At 39.3% G+C, this 18,952-nt stretch overlaps 1 protein-coding gene and 1 long non-coding RNA gene across 2 annotated transcripts in view; one reads left to right on the top strand and one right to left on the bottom strand.

Annotated features, from left to right (window-relative positions):
* The window catches only part of LOC148190378 (uncharacterized), a 41,934-nt gene extending 29,371 nt beyond the window's left edge, over positions 1–12,563 (bottom strand). Inside the window, exons 1-2 of the long non-coding RNA XR_015776321.1 lie at positions 11,975–12,563; positions 11,749–11,861 (exon numbers count right to left, since the gene is read on the bottom strand). This is a non-coding gene — a long non-coding RNA (uncharacterized LOC148190378). The remainder of the gene's footprint in view (positions 1–11,748; positions 11,862–11,974) is intronic.
* nkpd1 (NTPase, KAP family P-loop domain containing 1) lies at positions 379–18,937 on the top strand. The gene is made up of 6 exons (XM_042492707.2): positions 379–984; positions 1,718–1,785; positions 3,863–3,979; positions 9,805–10,133; positions 13,590–15,050; positions 17,260–18,937. The coding sequence occupies exons 2-6, from the start codon at positions 1,767–1,769 to the stop codon at positions 17,542–17,544; spliced, it is 2,211 nt and encodes a 736-aa protein (XP_042348641.1). The 5' UTR covers positions 379–984; positions 1,718–1,766; the 3' UTR covers positions 17,545–18,937.
* Positions 18,938–18,952: the final 15 nt, after the last annotated feature.

The raw sequence follows: 18,952 nt of genomic DNA, 5'->3' as shown, positions 1-18,952 counted from the left end.
TATTTATTTACACCATGATTAAATGCATTTGTTTATGCAATAGAAGCCACCAATTGATGTCTCCTAGTGCAGATGGAAAATCTTTTTATTTCAGCCACGACATGCATGAAAAAATGGCTTTAAATGTTACATTGGGAATTTCTGTATTAAAAAAGCCACTTTGACCTGATTTACTTCACAAAATGTATTTGCAGTGGCTTGTGAAGGACTCATGTTGTGAGGTACACTGCGACACCAGATGGGAAACGTAGGCTAATGCAAAAAAACAAGGAAATGCCAAGGGAAATTAGGCTGCTAGCTTGTTTGTCAAAGCTTGACTAACCAGTTATGTCACAACATATCCTGCTCTGGGCAAAAAAGGGCTTTGGTGCTGCTGCTTTGGCATCTTAACTGCTCTGCACATCAGTTCAGGCCAAGAAGAGCAATCCAGCCATTCCCAACCTGAGGGACTCCAAACTAGGAATCCAGTTCATGAATCATGCACACCCAAGGCTCCAGCATGAAAATCACTCATTTGTTCGATTTTTCCGGGGACTGAAAAAGTTGGACGGCGAATGCCAGAAGCTATCGGGAAAAAAAAGGGGATTTTTCTACCTCGTAATGCTTTCAGGAACTACCCACTTCACTCCGATTCTATGAATAGAGAGAAGATTGGGAGCAGCAGGAGGGGTATGGTGTAACAGATTGGAATAGGAGAAAGGAAGAAATGTACAGCTCCATCAATCAAAAGTAATTTCATCCTGCTTGTGACCTCACTTCCTGGAAAGTGTACATCCCACAGTCAGTGCCTGTGGTTATCAGGTGACTCCCCCCCCACCCCCACCCCCTCTCTTATCTGTGTTGTAAAGTTTTACAACACTCAAGTCCCAGGGGAGCAAGGCTCAGTACACCTTAGCTGCATAGTCCTTGTCTTTTCTGGATACGTTACAAGTAGCGATTTAAACATGAGTCAACATAAAAACTGACATTTGGAACTTAAACCAGGTAAGTTTGATCCATGGGTGAAACATTTCTACCACTTTGGTCATTATTTTATAAACTCGATGAGCATAATTGCACTTTTATGGTTATGATTGTGTATTCTTCTGTGCACACTGATCAAAGGTTATGCAATCGAAGTTAAACATAAACTTTCTTAAAACTATAAGTCTGTCAGTTACGCTGTTTTCTCTTTGGTCTGAAAGCGTCTATAAGTCCATTAGGCATGTGCAGGCAAGAACAAAATATGTTGCCGGCAGGTAAAGGGACGAGGTAATGTCAGGTAATCATTGACACAGCAAAACTGTTGACATTTCAATGCACATAAAAAAAGAACAGCCTGAACTCAGGGAGGGTGCACAGCCATGCATGAATGTCAGAATATCATCTTAAAACAATTCACTTAAATGCCTGTCACTCAAAACTCGGGGAAAAAAAGAACAAAAAGAGGGTTGTGTATTTCTGTTTTTGCAATGTAAGCACTCTCAAGGACGCTCAATCCACATAGTAGTGCTTTTCATTTAGCTGTTGGTGTTTAGTATACAAACAAACATCTTTCACGCCAAATCCTGAAGATAAACAAAGTGTACTCAGGGTGTTCAAATCAGCTGGTTTTTGCATTGGAACTCCCCTCGCCGGTGACGAAAAGCAACATTGACAGTGCAGTCATTTAAAGCACACACACACACAGACCTCCACTGCCTGCACTAAGTTCCCTGCTGTTTCTCATTCACCACAGGTCAAACGGGTTTTCTGTGGAAAGCTGCACATCCCACGACACAGTCATCATGTATAAGACAACAACAGGTGAGTTATATGCACATTATAACATGTATGCTGCACTGCTTTCTCCTCTGCTGCTCAGAAGGGTTCAATTTTCACTTTCAGTTTCACTTTGTGAATGAATGTTTTCATGAATTTAGTGCAAATGCTTGTTATGTCTGAATGAGGATGGAAGTGCACATGGTATCTGCAGTCTCTGTTCCTTAGCCTGTCTGAACCAACACTGGTTTTTAGTCTGCCCTCGTAATGTCTTCATTTGTGTAACCTGGAGTCATTCTGACCCCGCCCTGTTTTCACTGTTATTTAAAGCATATTGTATAAATTGTCAATCAATTCTGTGTTACACCTTTAGTCTTACTTCAGTCCAACCCATTACCACTTCCCCTTCATTTTGGAATTTAGGGCCAATAGACCCTAGGTTTATATAATTATAAAGAACATATTTTGATGGCAAAAGATTTCATTTGGGGTCAGATTTACCACAAGGAAAACACAAGGGTTAAATTAAACGTTGCTGATTGCTGAAGTCATCCTGTGAGGCTAATCTATGGCTTCTCACCTGGCAGAGAGCTCAACAAGATCCTGACTCACACTTAGTGTCTGAGGTTATGAATTTGAGTCCTGAGTGAACTAGAATAAACAAGCCGGTGCCTATTCAGGCATAGTCCTCTCTCACAGCAGTTATTTATGTCTTGTCATGGAAAGAAAAGCACAGGTGTTACTAATAACACTAATGATGACTCTGATCATTCAAGTGCTCCCGTGAGAGTGACAGTGAGCGAGCATGAAGGATACAACAATCCTGAAACCAACGCAGCTAAATAGAATTCAGCCATCATTCATTTCAGTACTTACACCTGTTATATTCGAGCTGTGCCATAAGGCATATTGTGCTGCATGCATTAGAGACACGTGACTTCTAGGCTATTTTTTTATTTTAAGATGTTTTAAATAGCCGTGGTCTGGGCAGTTCTGCTGATGGACCTCCCCGTGCTTCTCACTGTCTTCTTACTCTACCTTTTATCATCTTCCTCCTGGAAATATCAGTCCCCTCTCATTGCTGCAAAGCAACTATAATTATTATTAGGAGAAGTAATACTGGTAGTGGTAGTAGTAGTAGTAGTAGTTATAGTAGTAAAAGCTCAGTTATGCTGTTTTTTATCATAACGGAGATAATTCAGCCAGCGGTAACGGATGATTTGTGCTGCTTTAAGCTCCTTCGCTATGACAGTTTACTTCTTAATTGGTTGTCATTAATCAATTTGCAAGGAGCGCACAGCATGGAGGATGTACTTCTGTTTTACTGTTGATATAATTTCTTAAATGGTATTTCTGTTCATACTATAAAAAAATCATTTCACTGATTTAATCACACTGAATTTACACTTCACAATTACCTAACTCTGTAACTGGCTGTCAACAGGTTTTTTTCTCTTCGTGCTGAAGAGATAACAGGCTGTATCTTACTGTTAAACCGGGTGATGACAAGGATATCATTATAACTGGAAAAGAGACGAATTAAGTGTTTTTCTTTTCATTTGTTGCTACTGTTTTGACTGTTACGTTGCCAGTGACTCTTCATCTAGCAGTTTGTTTTGATAACTTGATGACAACTGTGATTTCCAAAGTGACAAGCCTTCGTATCTACCGACTTTACAGTTTAAAGTTTGATGCCACCTGTTTTATAGCCTAGTGGCTACTCCACTCTCGTTCAGGGGCTCTATTTTTATTTCTTCTTTTCCTCTGAATCTGTAATTGCTGTTTTCCTGTAATGAGCTCACCTTATTAGTGCTAATATGAATAAGTGTTTTTCACCTACACCATTGTTTCAGTTTAGTTTAGCATTACTGAGCTGAAGTTAAAAAAAAAAAAAAAACTGTTTGACTTTAATCAAAAACATTGTCAGTTAGAGCGTGTCGACCATAGATCCAGTTTTCTCAGTGATTCTTTGAACGGGTATGACAAATAATCTTTTAACTTCAGGTCGCTTTAATGTTTCTTTGTTAAGAGAAAACTTTGTGGATAAAAGTATCAGCTAAGTTTACTTGAATACAAAATGAAATGTAAAATTAATGATTTGTTGTTTGAAATCTCCTTTCAGATGATATTTACGCATATGCGCTGTCCAAGACCCTGACAAAAGTTTCATCACCTGCAACTGTGGGACTCTACTCTTCATGTCAGAATCGAATTAATATGATCCTCGAACAAATGGAAGGTAAGTAAACACTCAAAGTCTGATGACAAAGTGTCTACAGTCTGTGGGTAAAAAGTTAAGCATATTATAAGGTCTTAAAACATTTCAATGTACGCCTGCAGAAGCTGTGTTCTTGTTTAAAGAGTGAATTTTCATTTATAAGTGCAATTCATTCTTAAACTTGAGACGCAGTAATGTGCCAGAGTAGTGTCTAGCCTGACTAATTATATATACAAATAAACTGATATAACTGTTATAAAGTAACCCTGACCCACACAAGCTTATTTTTCTTAATTTTGTTGGTACTTTATAGTTGCTTTTGTACTATTTACTTTTGGAGGAGCAATTTCTTTACTAAAGTTTGGGACTTTTAATTTTACCTTTGTTCTGTGTCCATCTGTCGTGTTATAATTGGTAGGTCTATTAATCTTTTAAACTATACTATGAACAGGAGTGTAAGACACTGCGAAATAATTAAAGTAAAATGGGTTTGGGTAGTGGAGACAAAAATGGTACATTAAAGTTATGTCGACACCCACAGCAGCGCTCATACTTCATGCCATCCCTGCATAAGTCAGTGCCCCACTTTGGCCACTCCAGTAAGAAGAGTCTGCACACACCACTGTCTTTGTGGCCATTCCAGTACAGATTTCAGAGTTTACGAGGCACACCTGAAAGCATCATGAAGTCCCTGTCTGCCCTGGTCGCTAATGACCAGCTGCTCCCATAGCATCTCCAGTATATTGCTAGCCTCAGCATGCTAGTTAGCAGCTTCAGAAGCTAATGACTAGCTGCTCCAGTAGCCGCTCCAGTGGGTTGCTGGGTTCGACACGAGTTACCACGTTGGTTGATTGAAAAGTCGGCTTCTCATTTCCCACCTTCAGCCTCTCAGTCACCATCGCCAACTTATGATTGGCCAGATCAGCAGCTGGCTTTGGCACAGACATAGCCTGTGCCAAATTCTCAGAAGTGAATTCAAACTACAAATAATTTACATGCAAACAGACCATCTCTGCTTTCAGTGTCCACTGGAGTGTGTGAAACAATCATCTGTTAACTGTAGAAACTGCACCTGTTAATAGACTTTGGCAGCACAATATGATTACATCATAGTAAATAAACTCAATGTTTAATTCTTGCATGCTCTTAGCCGCTGCAGTCAGAAAATGAGAGCTACTTCTTGGCATTTGAATGAGCTGTGCAGCACCTCAGAGCTGGCTCGTGCTTTAATGACTTTTTCACAACTCACTGACTGAAAAGTGGACTTTGTATTTCTGCTCTGCAGGCCTCCAGGGCATCTCTTTGTCCTTAAGTACACATACCCTAATTCTCCATACAGCATAGTGCTTTCAGAAAGTCTTAAGATCCCTTGACTTGCATTTTGTCATGCTGTACCTTTATGCTAAAAATCAGAAATAATAAATAATTGTACCCCCTCTTCAATCTACACTAAATAATGGCAAAGCAACAAAAAGGATTTTAGATTAATTCCAGATTTGTTAAAACAAAAAACACTGAAACAACTGCTTTTAAAGCCCTGAAGAAGACAGTGGTGGTCAAAACATGTTGGCTTTTTCAATGATTAAGCCACTATAATAACAGCTTTTTAAAGTAATTCCTCCTTGTTCTTCACTTTTTTTTTTTTTACATTTTGTAAGTTCCTGATTATCCTATTGGTTCCTGTTTTCCATAAGCACCCAACGAAAGTTTTTGACCGACGTTTAATCATAACCAGTCATCTCTCCCTTTTTTTAAAAAAAAAACCCTGAAAAATCAATCTTATCTTTTTTTTAGGATCTGTGTCTAACTTTTTAGCCGTAATAAATTTTTTTATTCTTTATTGCTAATGGCCGAACAAATTGTAGCATAACTTAAAAACACGGAGACCTTCCCAGACTTTTATTCATGTTCCTTCAATGGTTGGCGCTGTTTTGGCAGATGCGCCCATATTTCAATATATTTAATCCAGTTTAGAGTTTATACAGGTAGGAATAAATCTCAAAATTAGATATTTCAAAACCTGAAGATGTGATCCTAATCCCATACATTGCTAATCTACTCCTAGCCAAATCTTATCCAGATCAAATGTTGTTTTGGGGTATTGCTAAACTCTAAGGTGGAGCAGCTGCAGGTTTGCAGCTATACAGATTGCAAGCACAAGCAACAGCATATTGACTTTCTCAGGAGAGAGGTGTCACAAATAACAAGGATTTTATTAAAATTACATATAGAAGTTTGAACAATATATTTATTAAATGTTCCTATTTTCAACAAGAGCAAAACATAAGCACTAACAGTAAAAAAAAACTGCTAAGCTCAACAAACATATAAAGGAAGCTACAGAAAATAGTGTTTGTTGCAGGTAAATCACAGATTCAGGAAACTCCTTGTAAAATAATAGTAAAGATAATTCAGATAGGGCTGCCTGACACTGTAGAACTGATTTGCTTTGGTATGTAAAATAAAATATTCCAAAGAGTCAGCTCAAATATAACTCTGCACCTTCCCTTACCAGAAGTCCCTTATCACTAGTCCACTGTAATGATATTTCTTTCTAGCAGCTAAAGTAAGAATGGTATATAACCTTTTTCTACAAACAGCGAGAAGCCCAAGCTCGGAAGACACTGAATCCTTTTTAAATCTTTGTCAAATGTTTTCTGCATTTCACGTAGTATTTTTGACAAACAGTTCTGTAATTAATGACCGTAGGCAATAGGAGTTGGGTACCTATCTCAGAAGGTAAGGGGTTAAAAGAATGCCTTGGATTAGGGGGAATTATGTTTTCTAAATTTAATTCAGAACTTTTGTTTGAGTACAGATGGAGACCTTTTTGACATAACTCCGAATATCCTCCCTTACCTCCTCTTTATTAGTCACCAAAAACTCCTTCTTCCATAAACCTTTAATCCTCTGTGTATTAGAAATGCCACACATTACATCATAAAACAAACGGAGAGACGCCCTCCCTCGCTGCTGAAACAGATCAACATCCCATCTCCAAATATACCAGGGTGATCTATAAAGTTTGTGCTCTTTCCAATATAATGTTTTATTTAAATGATATCAAAATAAAATCATGTTTTGGGGAGCTGTTTTTTTTTTTTTTAAATAAGTCTCCCAATTTGATACCTTTGCTATTCCAGTGACTGGAGGCAGGATCCAGTACTACAGGTTTTGTTATTATTGGGGTGAAAACAGAAGATGTCAGGTTGATCGCTATGCCTTCAAAGCACTGATTGTTACTGGACTGGCGCTGTTATCTCTGAAATCTATTTAAAATTCTGTATACACTTAGATCATGATGACTCACTTTCCAGCCAAATGTATTTAGACCTTTAACTCAGTACTTAGTTAAAGCACCTTTGGCAGCGATTACAGCCTCAAGTCTTCTTCATCCAGATATGACGCTTAGAACTGAGGCCAAACCGTTTAATCTAGGTTTCATCAGGCCAGTGAATCGTATTTCTCAAAGTCTGAGAGTCCTTTAGGTTTTTTTTTTTTTTTTTGCAAACTCCAAGCAGACTTTCAAGTGTCATCCATAAAGCCAAGATTGGTGAAGTGCTGTAGTCTCTCTCATGGAGCTCAGCCAGAGTGACCATCAGGATCTTAGTCACCTCACTCACCAAGTACTTTCCTTGCCACTATTGCTCAGTTGTTTCAAACGTGTTCCATTTAAGAAATACGGAGGCTACTGTGCTCCTTGAAACTTTCAATGAAGGAGATTTTTTGTAGCCTTGCCCCAATGTGTGCCTTGACACAAACCTGTCACTAAGCTCTGCTGGCGGTTTATTCAACCTCATGACTTGCCTCTCAGTCTGAAATGCATTGTCAGCTGTGAGCATGGGCAGATTAGGAGAAAATGGGCTCCTGGGCACATATATGCTAAAGGCCCCATCATTTCTCCTACATAACAGCAAGACACAAAATTTGTGGTGTTTTTTTCTCTGTTGATGTTTTCTGCCTCTTTGTTGTCATTATGCATCTTTTTGTTGTTTTATGTCTCTTAAATCTCATTGCCACTGCAAAAAAAACCCCCAAAACACTAATGTGGCTTTTTAATGCAATGGGAATTTGTACAATCGTTCACACCCAGGTCAAATGATTTTGCAGTAGTCGCCGGTATTTATCAACTCCAGCTCCAATCGGCATTAATAGGAACAAAATACCCAGATGAACGTGCTAATTTTAAACATGCTAATTTTAGCTCCTTAACCGGCCAGATGCAATGACGCACTGCCACTAATTACCATCTGTCAACTCCTAAGCAAAACATCAATCCAAATGAGTCTGCACCAAGTTTGAAAGAGAGACTGAATAAGTAAGAGATGTAAATAGAGAAGTAATCATTGTTAAGTATTCCCCGACCTCTGTACGTGCTGTTGTCGACTGTTTGCCTGTTCTCCAGCCTGTACCATGAGTAGACTCAACAAAACATCAAAAACCCACACAACTACTCATGTACTGCAGCACCGTGTACACAGCACTGCTCTCTGCGCAAGGGGAAAACAGTCTATGGCCTTTTTTTCGCAGGTTTACCCATGTTTAAAAAAAAAAAAAAAACTCATGCACACATTAATTTTGGTGGGAAAGTGGTATTTGTGTCTCTTCCTTGTTGGTCAACATTTTGCAGGTGAAGGCTTAGGAGTGCGGGGCCAGACACTTTGGGCCCCTGAACCTGTGCTCGATAGGGAGACCTCATATACAGTCTAGATATGTGGACTTCAATTAAGGTGTAGAATCATCTCAGAGATGATCAAGAGAATTGTAAGGCGCCTGAGCTAAATTTCAAGTGTCATATAAAGAGTCTGAATACTTATTTGACATTTCAAACATTTACATTTACAAATATAAACATTTCTGAAGATACAGCTTTCATTTTGTCATTGCAGGGAATGAGTGTAGATCGATGAGGGGGAAAGGTTTTCCCTTAATCACACACCTCAAATATTTGCAACTGTTTTATGTCATAAAGAATGTATAGCAAATAAAAGGGCTGCCTTAAAAAGACAGTGTGCTCCTTTAAGAGGCTCAACATGCTATGAACAGTACCCAACAATCCCTCTATCACTTATACCAATGTCTGCAAAACTGCATTTTAACTTCATGTTGAACTTTAAGCTACAAAGCACATTTTAAAAAGAACCACCTAAAAAAGCAACCAATCCGATATCACAAGACATCCAATTCCACAGATGAGCACGTAGTGACCTTTGACATGAAATATGTGAAGATTCAAACAGGAAAAATACAGGTTTATATTTTATAGACAAGTGACTTTGAACAGACTGAATGGGACATGTGCAGCTCTTGTGAAAGGGCTCCAACACAAAAGACAAGTTTAAGGTCGTTTCTTTGTGTTATCAGTTTTTGCAGTGAAGGATGATGATTTGTTTTCAACCTTGTCAGACAGGTGGACCAGGTTTTATGTTCACATGTGCCCATACAATAATAAAGGTTAGAAATGTTGCAAAATGAATAGTCATTCAATGACTCTACATTTGTTTAGATGTTGTTGTTTTTTAATCATGCTTCTTGCCTTGAGACTTGAATTACGGAAAAAGCACAATCCTTTGCAAGTATTTCTGCAGAAAAGTCGGGTTGATTATGTTTCTTGGAATAGGTTGTAGGCTTAGTGCCATGGCCATGGCATTATATCAAGAGTTGGAGAGATCAAAATAAGTTAAATTCAACTTGTTGCTATAACATTTAAAAAGCTTCTCTTTGTTTTCTTTTTTATATCCAAGCCAACAACACGTGTCTTCATTGATTTATATTCTTTGCATGCACTCCAACCAGGTAAATACTGTGTCCTAAAAGTAAATTTTATCACTTTATTGTGTTTTCAGTGTACATGAAGCGGGAGGCTTCAAGGATAGAGAAGGAAGACAAAGGAAGATACAGGCCTCGCTCAGCTACTCCATCAATTTGTGGCTTTCTAGCACTCATTGGCCGAATGCTCTTCTATAGACCCATTCTGACCATGGAGAACCAGCATCACCATAACGTCAGGTTTATTTATGTACATTTCAGTGCCTGGCATTTTGCAGGCAGTGACCTGCTTTGGGCGGGGCTAGCCATACGGCTGTTTCAAGCCATGCAGATGAACTTTGGGAAATTGCACCTTGCTCTCTACCGTGTGGCGCAATATGATGAAGAAGACGAAGTCAAGAGGAAGGTTCGTGTATTTCCCTAACTTTTCTCAAGTCATGCTAGTGGCTCAGTGTGGCTGCACTCAGGTGCAGCTGTGCTTCGAGCTGCATTCATGCTCAAAATGGCAAAGTTAACATACTGATGTTTGGTAGGTTATGTTTACCATGCTCACTGCCTTCATTTAGCATGTTAAGTGAGATGTCAACATTTGCTATTTTGCACTTAACAGGATGATAAGCCTGTCAGTAGTTTTACACATATTTGGACGTAAAACAAAGTATTTTATCTAGCCTCAGTTTTGACTTTTGGCAGACAATCGTTCCCAGTGAGATCTCATGTCAGGTCAATGTCTGTTGTAGGGATGCACAATAGAGTATCTGCAAAAATTAGCTTTCAAATAAAATATTGGTATCTGTTTCATATGAACATTTCTGCCAATATGTCAGGTCATATGATGACACTTTAATTATGCCACTTTAATTAGTTGAAATAGGTCAAATTCACTTTGGTTTTGGAGACAGCACCTCCAAAGCTTGTTTTTAGTGAGATGAGTTTTACAGGATTTTTTTTGTTTGTTTGTTTTGTTTTAAATTTTTACATTACCTTTATGCTTGGCAAAGATATTAGGTCTGCACAATTAACCAGAATATTATAAAAAATTGCAATATGGCCACATTTATTAAACTATTCAAATCACAGGAGCTACACTTTTTAATGAAGGCAAAATTTGTCACAACATACATGTCAAATTAAGTATTATGGTGCTACAGAGAGGCCCCGATCTACAAATCATATTTCAGACGTCAGGAAACATGCTTTTTTTTTGGTACAGACCCTAGCAAAGATCAATTCATCATCTTTTTTATGTTTTAGTTTTCCTTAGAAAAAAGTGAAATGCAAAAGCTACCATTCCCACTAAAAGTGTATCTTATATCACAGTATTTATCAAAATAATTGCAATATGATTCTTTCTGCATTGCATGCAGCCCTCGGTATGGGCCTACTATTACAAGATATGCAGGGATGTAAAGAGTACTTGGAGCAGAGTAAAAATAAGAAAAATAAGTTAAAATGTACTCTAGATAGATGTTATTGCATTACATTTTACACAGTAAGGGTAGTGGATGAGGAAAAAACCTAAGATTATATGACGTATATAGTAATATGGCCATTATCAAATCAAAAAACTCATCAAAAGACCACAAAAGGTGCATCAACATGTCAACACACACATCACAGCACAGAGGCTCTTTGCCCAAACCATAGACCATGGATAGAAAGTACTTTGCAACTTTTGCACACAGCTCAAATGAACAGCCCAGAGGGAGCCAGACAATTACACAAACATGACAGACAACAAATAAAAAGAGCTACAGATGACACAGCGGCTGCATAAAGTAATATAACATAACATATATTCAGTACATACATTGCTTTGCAGAATGTGTAATATCAACAGCAAGATAAAACATCACTTAGGTAGATAGCATGGACATGTAGAAATAAATTGGCCTAAAAACTGCTGCTGCAGCCACAAACACGCACATCAAAGCCAGGAAAGCTGCTAAGTTTTTGCACAACATGTAGCCTAAGGTGCACAACGTGAACACCGCGCCACTTTATGAGTTTGCTGTACTCACCTGTCTGGATGTCCTACTGTAAATCTCGTGCACCAGAAAGTCCTCCTCGCTTTGCATCAGCTTCAACTCTGCTCATTAATCCGTCTCCATTTTGACCACCAGCCCCAGTCTCTCTGTTAAACAGCATGGACATGCGGAAAGAATTAGGCCTAAAAACTCGGTTTTTGCACAACGGTTAGCCTACAGTGTACAATCACAGGTGAACGCCACGCCACTTTGCACTCACCTGTCTGGTCGTTACATCTGTAAATCTCGTGCACCGCGAAGTCCTCCTCACTTTGCACCAGCTTCTACTCTGCTCGTTAATCCATCTCCACTCGCCTCCTCTTTATCCCATTTTAACCATCAGCCCCAGTCACTCTGTCCGGTAAAGTTGCTCATGAACGTATTGTTAAATGTAGAAGACGCGCCATGAGCGGACACAAAGAGTATGATGGTTCAAGAGAGAAACCCGCCCTTCTCTCTTTGCAAAACTTAGACTAAACTCGATCAAGCTGTAAAATGAGAAGTGATGAACAAATAAAATCAAGAGTATGTTACTATATTGCCTATTTATCACCTAAAATGTCTTTAGAAACACATTTAAGCACACTGTTGGGCTGTAATACACTGTTGGGCTGTAATACACTACTTTTTGAGCAGGAAGTGGGCATCATACTGTTTCCTGTATTGTAAAAGTTAGATGAAACAGTTAAAATAAGCAGTGCTGATTAAATTGAACCAAGAATATCTTACTGCATTGCCTATTTCTCGTCTCAAATACATCCAGAAACTTATTTTAACTTGCTGTTTGATTCTAATTTGATTTACCAACCACCTGCAATTATGTCCTTTGTCAAAGATCAGAGCAGCCAAGATAAATTCCTTCACCTAACAGCAGAACCATTCAATATCTTCTGGTAGATGTAGGTTTTCTGCCTTTTGAGCAAAACCGAATGCCATAGCCCCTTTGATATTTTTCTCTGATCATATAGCACCAATTTCAAAAGTATGTGCACCTTTCAACTGCATAGCCAGCAGTGTAACATTTTCTGATTTTGAAAATTAAAGTAGTAGATCACAAAAAAAGTCACAGTTTCACTTAAGTTATTACAATTTATCTTGGGGGTAGGGGGTGTCATAATCAAAAATCTAACCAACAGTTGTGGAGATATTTCACTCATAAACAAAATGTAATTCTTTTGATGGGACTAGATTAAAATCTACAGGGTTTACTATGAATCTCTGTATATGCCAATCCGGCAGATGCCGCTGGTTAAGTGATACAATTGACTTGCTGATGGTGTTGTAAAAAAATCAGGGTCAATTATGACTCGTCGTCTGGGCACAATAAACATATGTACCAAATTTTATGGCAATCTATGAGCTATCTTATAGTTGTCATTGATAACTCAATCCGTGCAAAAGTCGCAGCCCCCAGCAAACATTGATATGTGGGGCCCATGTGGGTAGTAAATGGACAGAAAAATGGGTCCTACATGGGACTGTCCATAGATTCCATGATGCCCCTGTGCCAATAATCCACATGGGTGGGTTTGCCCATGTGGCCCCACACCCACTTGGTACCCAGGTAGCCCTAGCATAACCCATGTGGGGCCCACTTGAGTAAACCCACTAATGTGGGCAATTTGCATGGGGCCATTATGGAAACTGTGGACAATCTCATATAGGGTCAGTTTTTCAGTCCATTTACTACCCACATGGGCCCCACATATAAATGTTGACTGGGACCAACCAACAAACTGGCAGCTAACATTGCCATTTCTAGAGAATATGACTAAAAACACAGCCTTGGAATCTAACCCGCCTCTTGTTTGTTCTGTTTTGTTTTGAAAAATCAGATTGTGGAAGATGGTCCTAGCGATTGGAGGTCCAAAAAGATTTGCTGCTGCCCTCTGTGGTTTCTCGTCCTTACCATTCTTGTGATACCAATTTCCATCCTACTATTCTGGTTGATCATTGGCTTTCCCCAACCTGAGATGAAACCAGGGGCGGTGAATGGAACAAAAAGCCATGTGGGTGTAGGGGAGGGCCTGCTCATTGCTGCATTAGGGGTCCCTGCAGCAAGTGCATTGAAGTTTATCTTTTCAATGTGTAAGAACCTCATCTTCACCTTGGATCTGAACATCATGAAGGGGATGGACAATGAGCGGGTAAGCAAACAACTGGGCTTCATGAACGAAGTGAGGAAGGAAATGTGGTTTCTGTCTCAGTTTATCCAGTTTATGGAGGTGTTTGAGAGGAGGAGGATCCGGGTGATGCTGAAGATCACCAATCTGGACCGCTGCTCCCCCGAGAAAATAGTTGCAGTTCTGGATGCCATCAACATTCTGCTTTCAAATGAGGAAAGTCCATATATTTCCATTCTGGCCATCAACCCAGATGTTGTTGTGAAGAAAGTGAACTTTGCAGATGGCTGCTTCAGCAAAGAGGACAGAGCTTATGCACTGCTGAACCACATCGTAACTCTGCCTTTCACGGTCCCACCGCTGTGCAATGATTCAAAGCATAGTATATTTTGCAAACTTACTGGGAATTCAAAAATCCCTGAGGATATAGGCATGAGTGAAGATAATCGTCAAACTGGGAGTCTCAAAAAGACCCCTTCTCCAGATTTATATGCAGTGGAGATTGCATTTGAAACTAAGGAGGCATATCCACTGATAGATAAAAATACAGAAGCACTAGATGTAAAGGAGGAGGAGGTAGAGAAGTTGCTCAGGAGCATCCTGACCAACACTGAAACCAGTCTTAACAAGTACATGATAGAGGATGCCATGTCTATGAGGAGGGCGATCAACACTTTTCGAGTGACTGTGACAATCATGAAGGCCTTGAAGAAAGAGCTTCCTCAACCAGAATTCATCGCAGCATGGGTAGTCTTGGCTAATCAGTGGCCTTGCCGCCTCAGCTGGATCATCCAGTGTGTGGAAGACGCTGAGCAGAGTGTAGAAAGTGATAGTATCAATCAGACAAATGTTGATGATTCAAAGACCTTGTGGAAAGTCTTCAGTGAGTCCAGGGCAGAGTTGTACGTGATGAGTGCACAGATTGAGGAGCTCCTCGAGCAGGATGGAGATCCTGAGATGTTTGAAAGATTTCTCATGGTAGATTTCCAATTCACCATAAGGGACTTGAAGACACTTGAAGTGGTGACAGTGAACCTCGATCATTCAATTAGAAGGGAGCTGGCTCACATCAGAGGGACATCCAGGCTGAAAGATTCTGGCTGGATGAGGAACCTAGCTCCTCTGTCAATCGCAACTATCATCAAAATGACTACAGAGGATGTATGTAAAGAGGTAAGATGGAATCTTTAAGACTTTGGTCTGGGTTGATTTTGTAACACCCATGGTTACTGGTGGTAACAGAAAACTCAGTATAACATCAAATAATCTCAACAGAAATAGCAGTAAACAAATTCACTTCAATTTAAAGGACACACACAGCATGGCTGGGGTGGAAAAGACAGAACAATGGGTGGAAGGCAGGATTTAAAGTCTCTGATTCAGCTGAAGGGGTTCCACCTGAGAGGGGAATGTCCTTCCACAGGCAGGAGCACTTGATCTGTTTTCCCCTTTTCAGGCAAAGTCTTGTGATCCCTGGATGGGGACTCTTTACACTTTGAGTAGCTATTTCATCAAAAATACAATAGTAGAACAACTGATTTTACTGTTTGAAGTTTAGCCAAACAAATTCATGATGTTTTATTGAAGATGTCAGTCAATAATTGGCCTTTATCCATAATGCCACGAGCATAAACAATCTGATTTTTATATGGCAGGAGAAGTTGGGGTGTGCAGCCAGTCACCTGCAACTCATGGTGGCTGCTCCTTCTTGTTCCATTACTTTCTTGAGTTCAAAACTGATTTGCTGTTTGGGTGCCCAGTTGCTCACTGGATAGTGCGAGTGCCCCATGTATAAAGGCAATGACTCTGCTGCAGCAGCTGCAGGTTCGCTTTCAGTGTGTGGCCCTTTGCTGCATGTTATCCCCTCTTTTCCCCCCTTTCATGCTTACATTGTGTGCTGTCAAATTAAGGAACCCCACTCCTTCCCCCAAAAAAATATGAAGAAATAAATAAAGTGATCCGCTGTCAAAAAATACAACCAATGAATATGTTTTGTTGAGACATTTCTGATGAATTATCACTGCCAGAGCTAACCTTTGTGACAAAATACATCACATTTACTGTGATGGTATTACAACTAAAGCTACCATATGTATCACCAGTTGAATGCAGCAGAAGTAGAACATGTTCAGTTTGTATCATCAGTAATACAGCTGCAGATGCAGAGTTAGTTGAGTGAGCAGTCAATAGTGAGTTCTCTGTCAGTGAGATAAAATGACATACATTGATTCATTATTTGTAACCCTATTCAGGGTAGCGGGGGGGGCCTGGAGCCTATCCCAGCTGACACTGGGCAAGTGACGGGGTACACCCTGGACAGGTCGCCAGACTATCACAGGCAACCATTCACAGTCATGTTTACACCTACAGGCAATTTGAAGTCAACAGTTCCTAAACTGCATGTCTTTTCGCTGTTGGAGGAAGCAGGAGAAACCCTGTGCTGACACAGGGAGAATATGCAAATTTCACACATAGGGGCCCAGGCCAGCTGGAGGGTTTAAACTCATAACCCTCTTGCTGTGGAGCAACAGTGCTTACCCAAAATTACAAACAGTTACGCTGAATTACGTGCCGCAACATTGCCTATGAATTCCAAGAAATGTTAAAAAGAGAAGCTACAGCGCCATATGACATCATATCAATGGGATACAACACATGCGCAGTGAAACCTGGTTTGCAGTTTCTGTGCTGCTCGATGGCTGGCGCACTATCATAGAACAAATATGTCTGTAAAAAAAGACCATAAAAAATACTTTTTTGTGCAAACACTATTGTATATCGGCTCCCATTAGTTTGAGTGTACCCAAAAGTTCTGTAATGCTCTGTGCATCCAAAGAACACCCGAAGGGACACAGTAACACTGTTACCAGGGCCGTCTACTGTAACCCACCAACACCACAGCTCTAGTTTCATTACGCATGTCATGCTGCATAGCTCCCATAGGGTCACAGAGCGTTTCCCAGCCTCCTTGAAAAATGTTGTGCCCAGACAGGCAGTTTTAATCAAGCAAGAAACTGGAGGACCTCGCCACTATCAATGAAAATTACTTTACAGAGAGGCATACACTGAATGTAAATATATTGAATGGCCTTTTTGAAAAATCATCACAATAAAAAGTATTCCACAGTGGGGCTAAATCTGAAATTTAACCCCACTGTGGATGCAAAATTTGAGTGTAGCTTTAATGTACCTTCTTTACAAAGCAGTATTGAAATAAATGTGTTAATTCACCTCACACAATATAAAAACTATGTCTGCACGTCCTCAAATGTAACAAAAAGGATGTTTAGATCAATTCATTCATATCAGGGTGGATTAGGATTAATAATATATTATCACTCCTTTTTGTATATAATTCTTACATTTTCTTCTTTTTTCCTAGCTGGAGAGGATGGAATACCCAAGTAAGTACATTGATATTGTAAGAAGAAATGACCTCAACGGTTCAGCACTGATTTTTGGGGATGTTGATGACCTTAAAGCCCTCCTAGATATGACCTTTGGGGAATGGGCAACTTTCAAACTCCACTTCCAGGGTTCACCACGTCTCCGACCACAGTACCGGAACACGTCAACGTTTCCTTCTCATCCTCAGTTGTCGGGATTTCCCCTCCATGTTCGACATCATTACATGACTAATCCTGGTGTGGTTAACAACTACATGTAAGAATCCAATCCATCTCCAGTGAGGGTGATATCCCAAAAATTCTCTGCATGTGTGACATTTATCAGCGATCTTTACAGTAACGATACACAACTTGTGCAGAGTTTGGGAGTTTATTTTAGTCTGAATTACATTCACCTTGTCTAGCTACAGGAACTTGTGATAAACTCTTCATGCTTGCAAAAATGATTAATTTCCTTCAACTTTGTCAAATAACTTAAAGGGGAAAAGCATCAAGGACAGCTGTCATGTTGCCTTGATGTCAGTCATGTAGAAATCAACCTTAGTTGTCCTGATGTGCGTTTGTGTTTTTCATGGATCACATTTTTCTGTAATAGGTATTTCACAGCAGATATTTTGGCATGTCACAGTAGGAAAAGCACTGTTGTGATGGCTAAATGTCATTAGCTGCTTCAGTTTCAGGGCCCTGGTATTGTGTATGCTGCCTCACTGTCACACTTTAATGGCTTTACTCTGACACTAGAATAAAAAGGAGCTACTGGTAATGTCACTAATAACAAAGAGACCTGTTAGGAGACAACACTGTTGTTGTTTTTCCTGTCGATGTGTGAAGGAGAGTTCGCAAATTAAAAAAGTTCAGGAAGATAAAAAGCTGGGAAACATCCTACCTAAAAAACAGACCAACTAATGTTTCAACATTTCTTTTAAAATAATTTTCACTCCTACTAGAATGTATTATGATATATTATTAAAGATTGCTTGACTTTTCTGTTGAAAAATAAGAGGCTGAACAGCTCTATTCTCAGTCTTTCAGTCATTCTTTGCCACTATATCACACAAAAGTGTGACATGCACATGAAAATATCTCAGATTGAGGGATATCTCATTAAAGACAGGCCTCTGTTCACTGTTAACAGGACACTCTTTCACACATAAAATTGCAACTTGATTGTAGGTTTTGCATATGCTATTTTTTTATTGTTTTGGATTTTTTTATTTTATTTTGTTTGTACTGTGAGTTTCACTGTAACTTTATTCTGGAACAAATGCATGTTTATATCGAGGTGCATGATGTGTCTGTGCCATACATCATGAATGCATGCTGCAATTTTTTAAATTTGAACTTTAATGAAGTCAGAGAGTATTAATGGAATGTTTAGGTTATTGGAAATAACAGAGATAGGTTTGTAGTAGTAGCAGTAGTAGTAGTAGTAGGTATGCATGTATTTCAGAGCCAGAACAGACTTTAACAAAGTATTTTTGGTATTTTATTGATTGAAAGGCAGTGTATGTTTAGGAATATTTCGATCCTTGAAAAAAAGTACTTCTCAATACTGTATGTGTAAACGGATATCCTACATTTCATGTGAATCCATAAAATTTAACTTCTGACGAATGAAATGCATGTTCAAGTGTTCATAATAAAAATGCTCACCCAAGCACTTCTCGT

Source organism: Plectropomus leopardus, chromosome 1 (assembly GCF_026936395.1).
Source record: "Plectropomus leopardus strain MGB_pleo_1.0 chromosome 1, ASM2693639v1, whole genome shotgun sequence".
Taxonomy (NCBI): domain Eukaryota; kingdom Metazoa; phylum Chordata; class Actinopteri; order Perciformes; family Serranidae; genus Plectropomus; species Plectropomus leopardus.
This window is presented reverse-complemented; position numbering and strand designations above follow the sequence as displayed.

Excerpts from the sequence above, each read along its gene's own strand:
- nkpd1 (XM_042492707.2), top strand. Across the intron at positions 3,980-9,804 it reads GATCCTCGAACAAATGGAAG|TGTACATGAAGCGGGAGGCT; the intron begins GTAAGTAAACAC and ends TTGTGTTTTCAG. Across the intron at positions 10,134-13,589 it reads AAGACGAAGTCAAGAGGAAG|ATTGTGGAAGATGGTCCTAG; the intron begins GTTCGTGTATTT and ends TTGAAAAATCAG.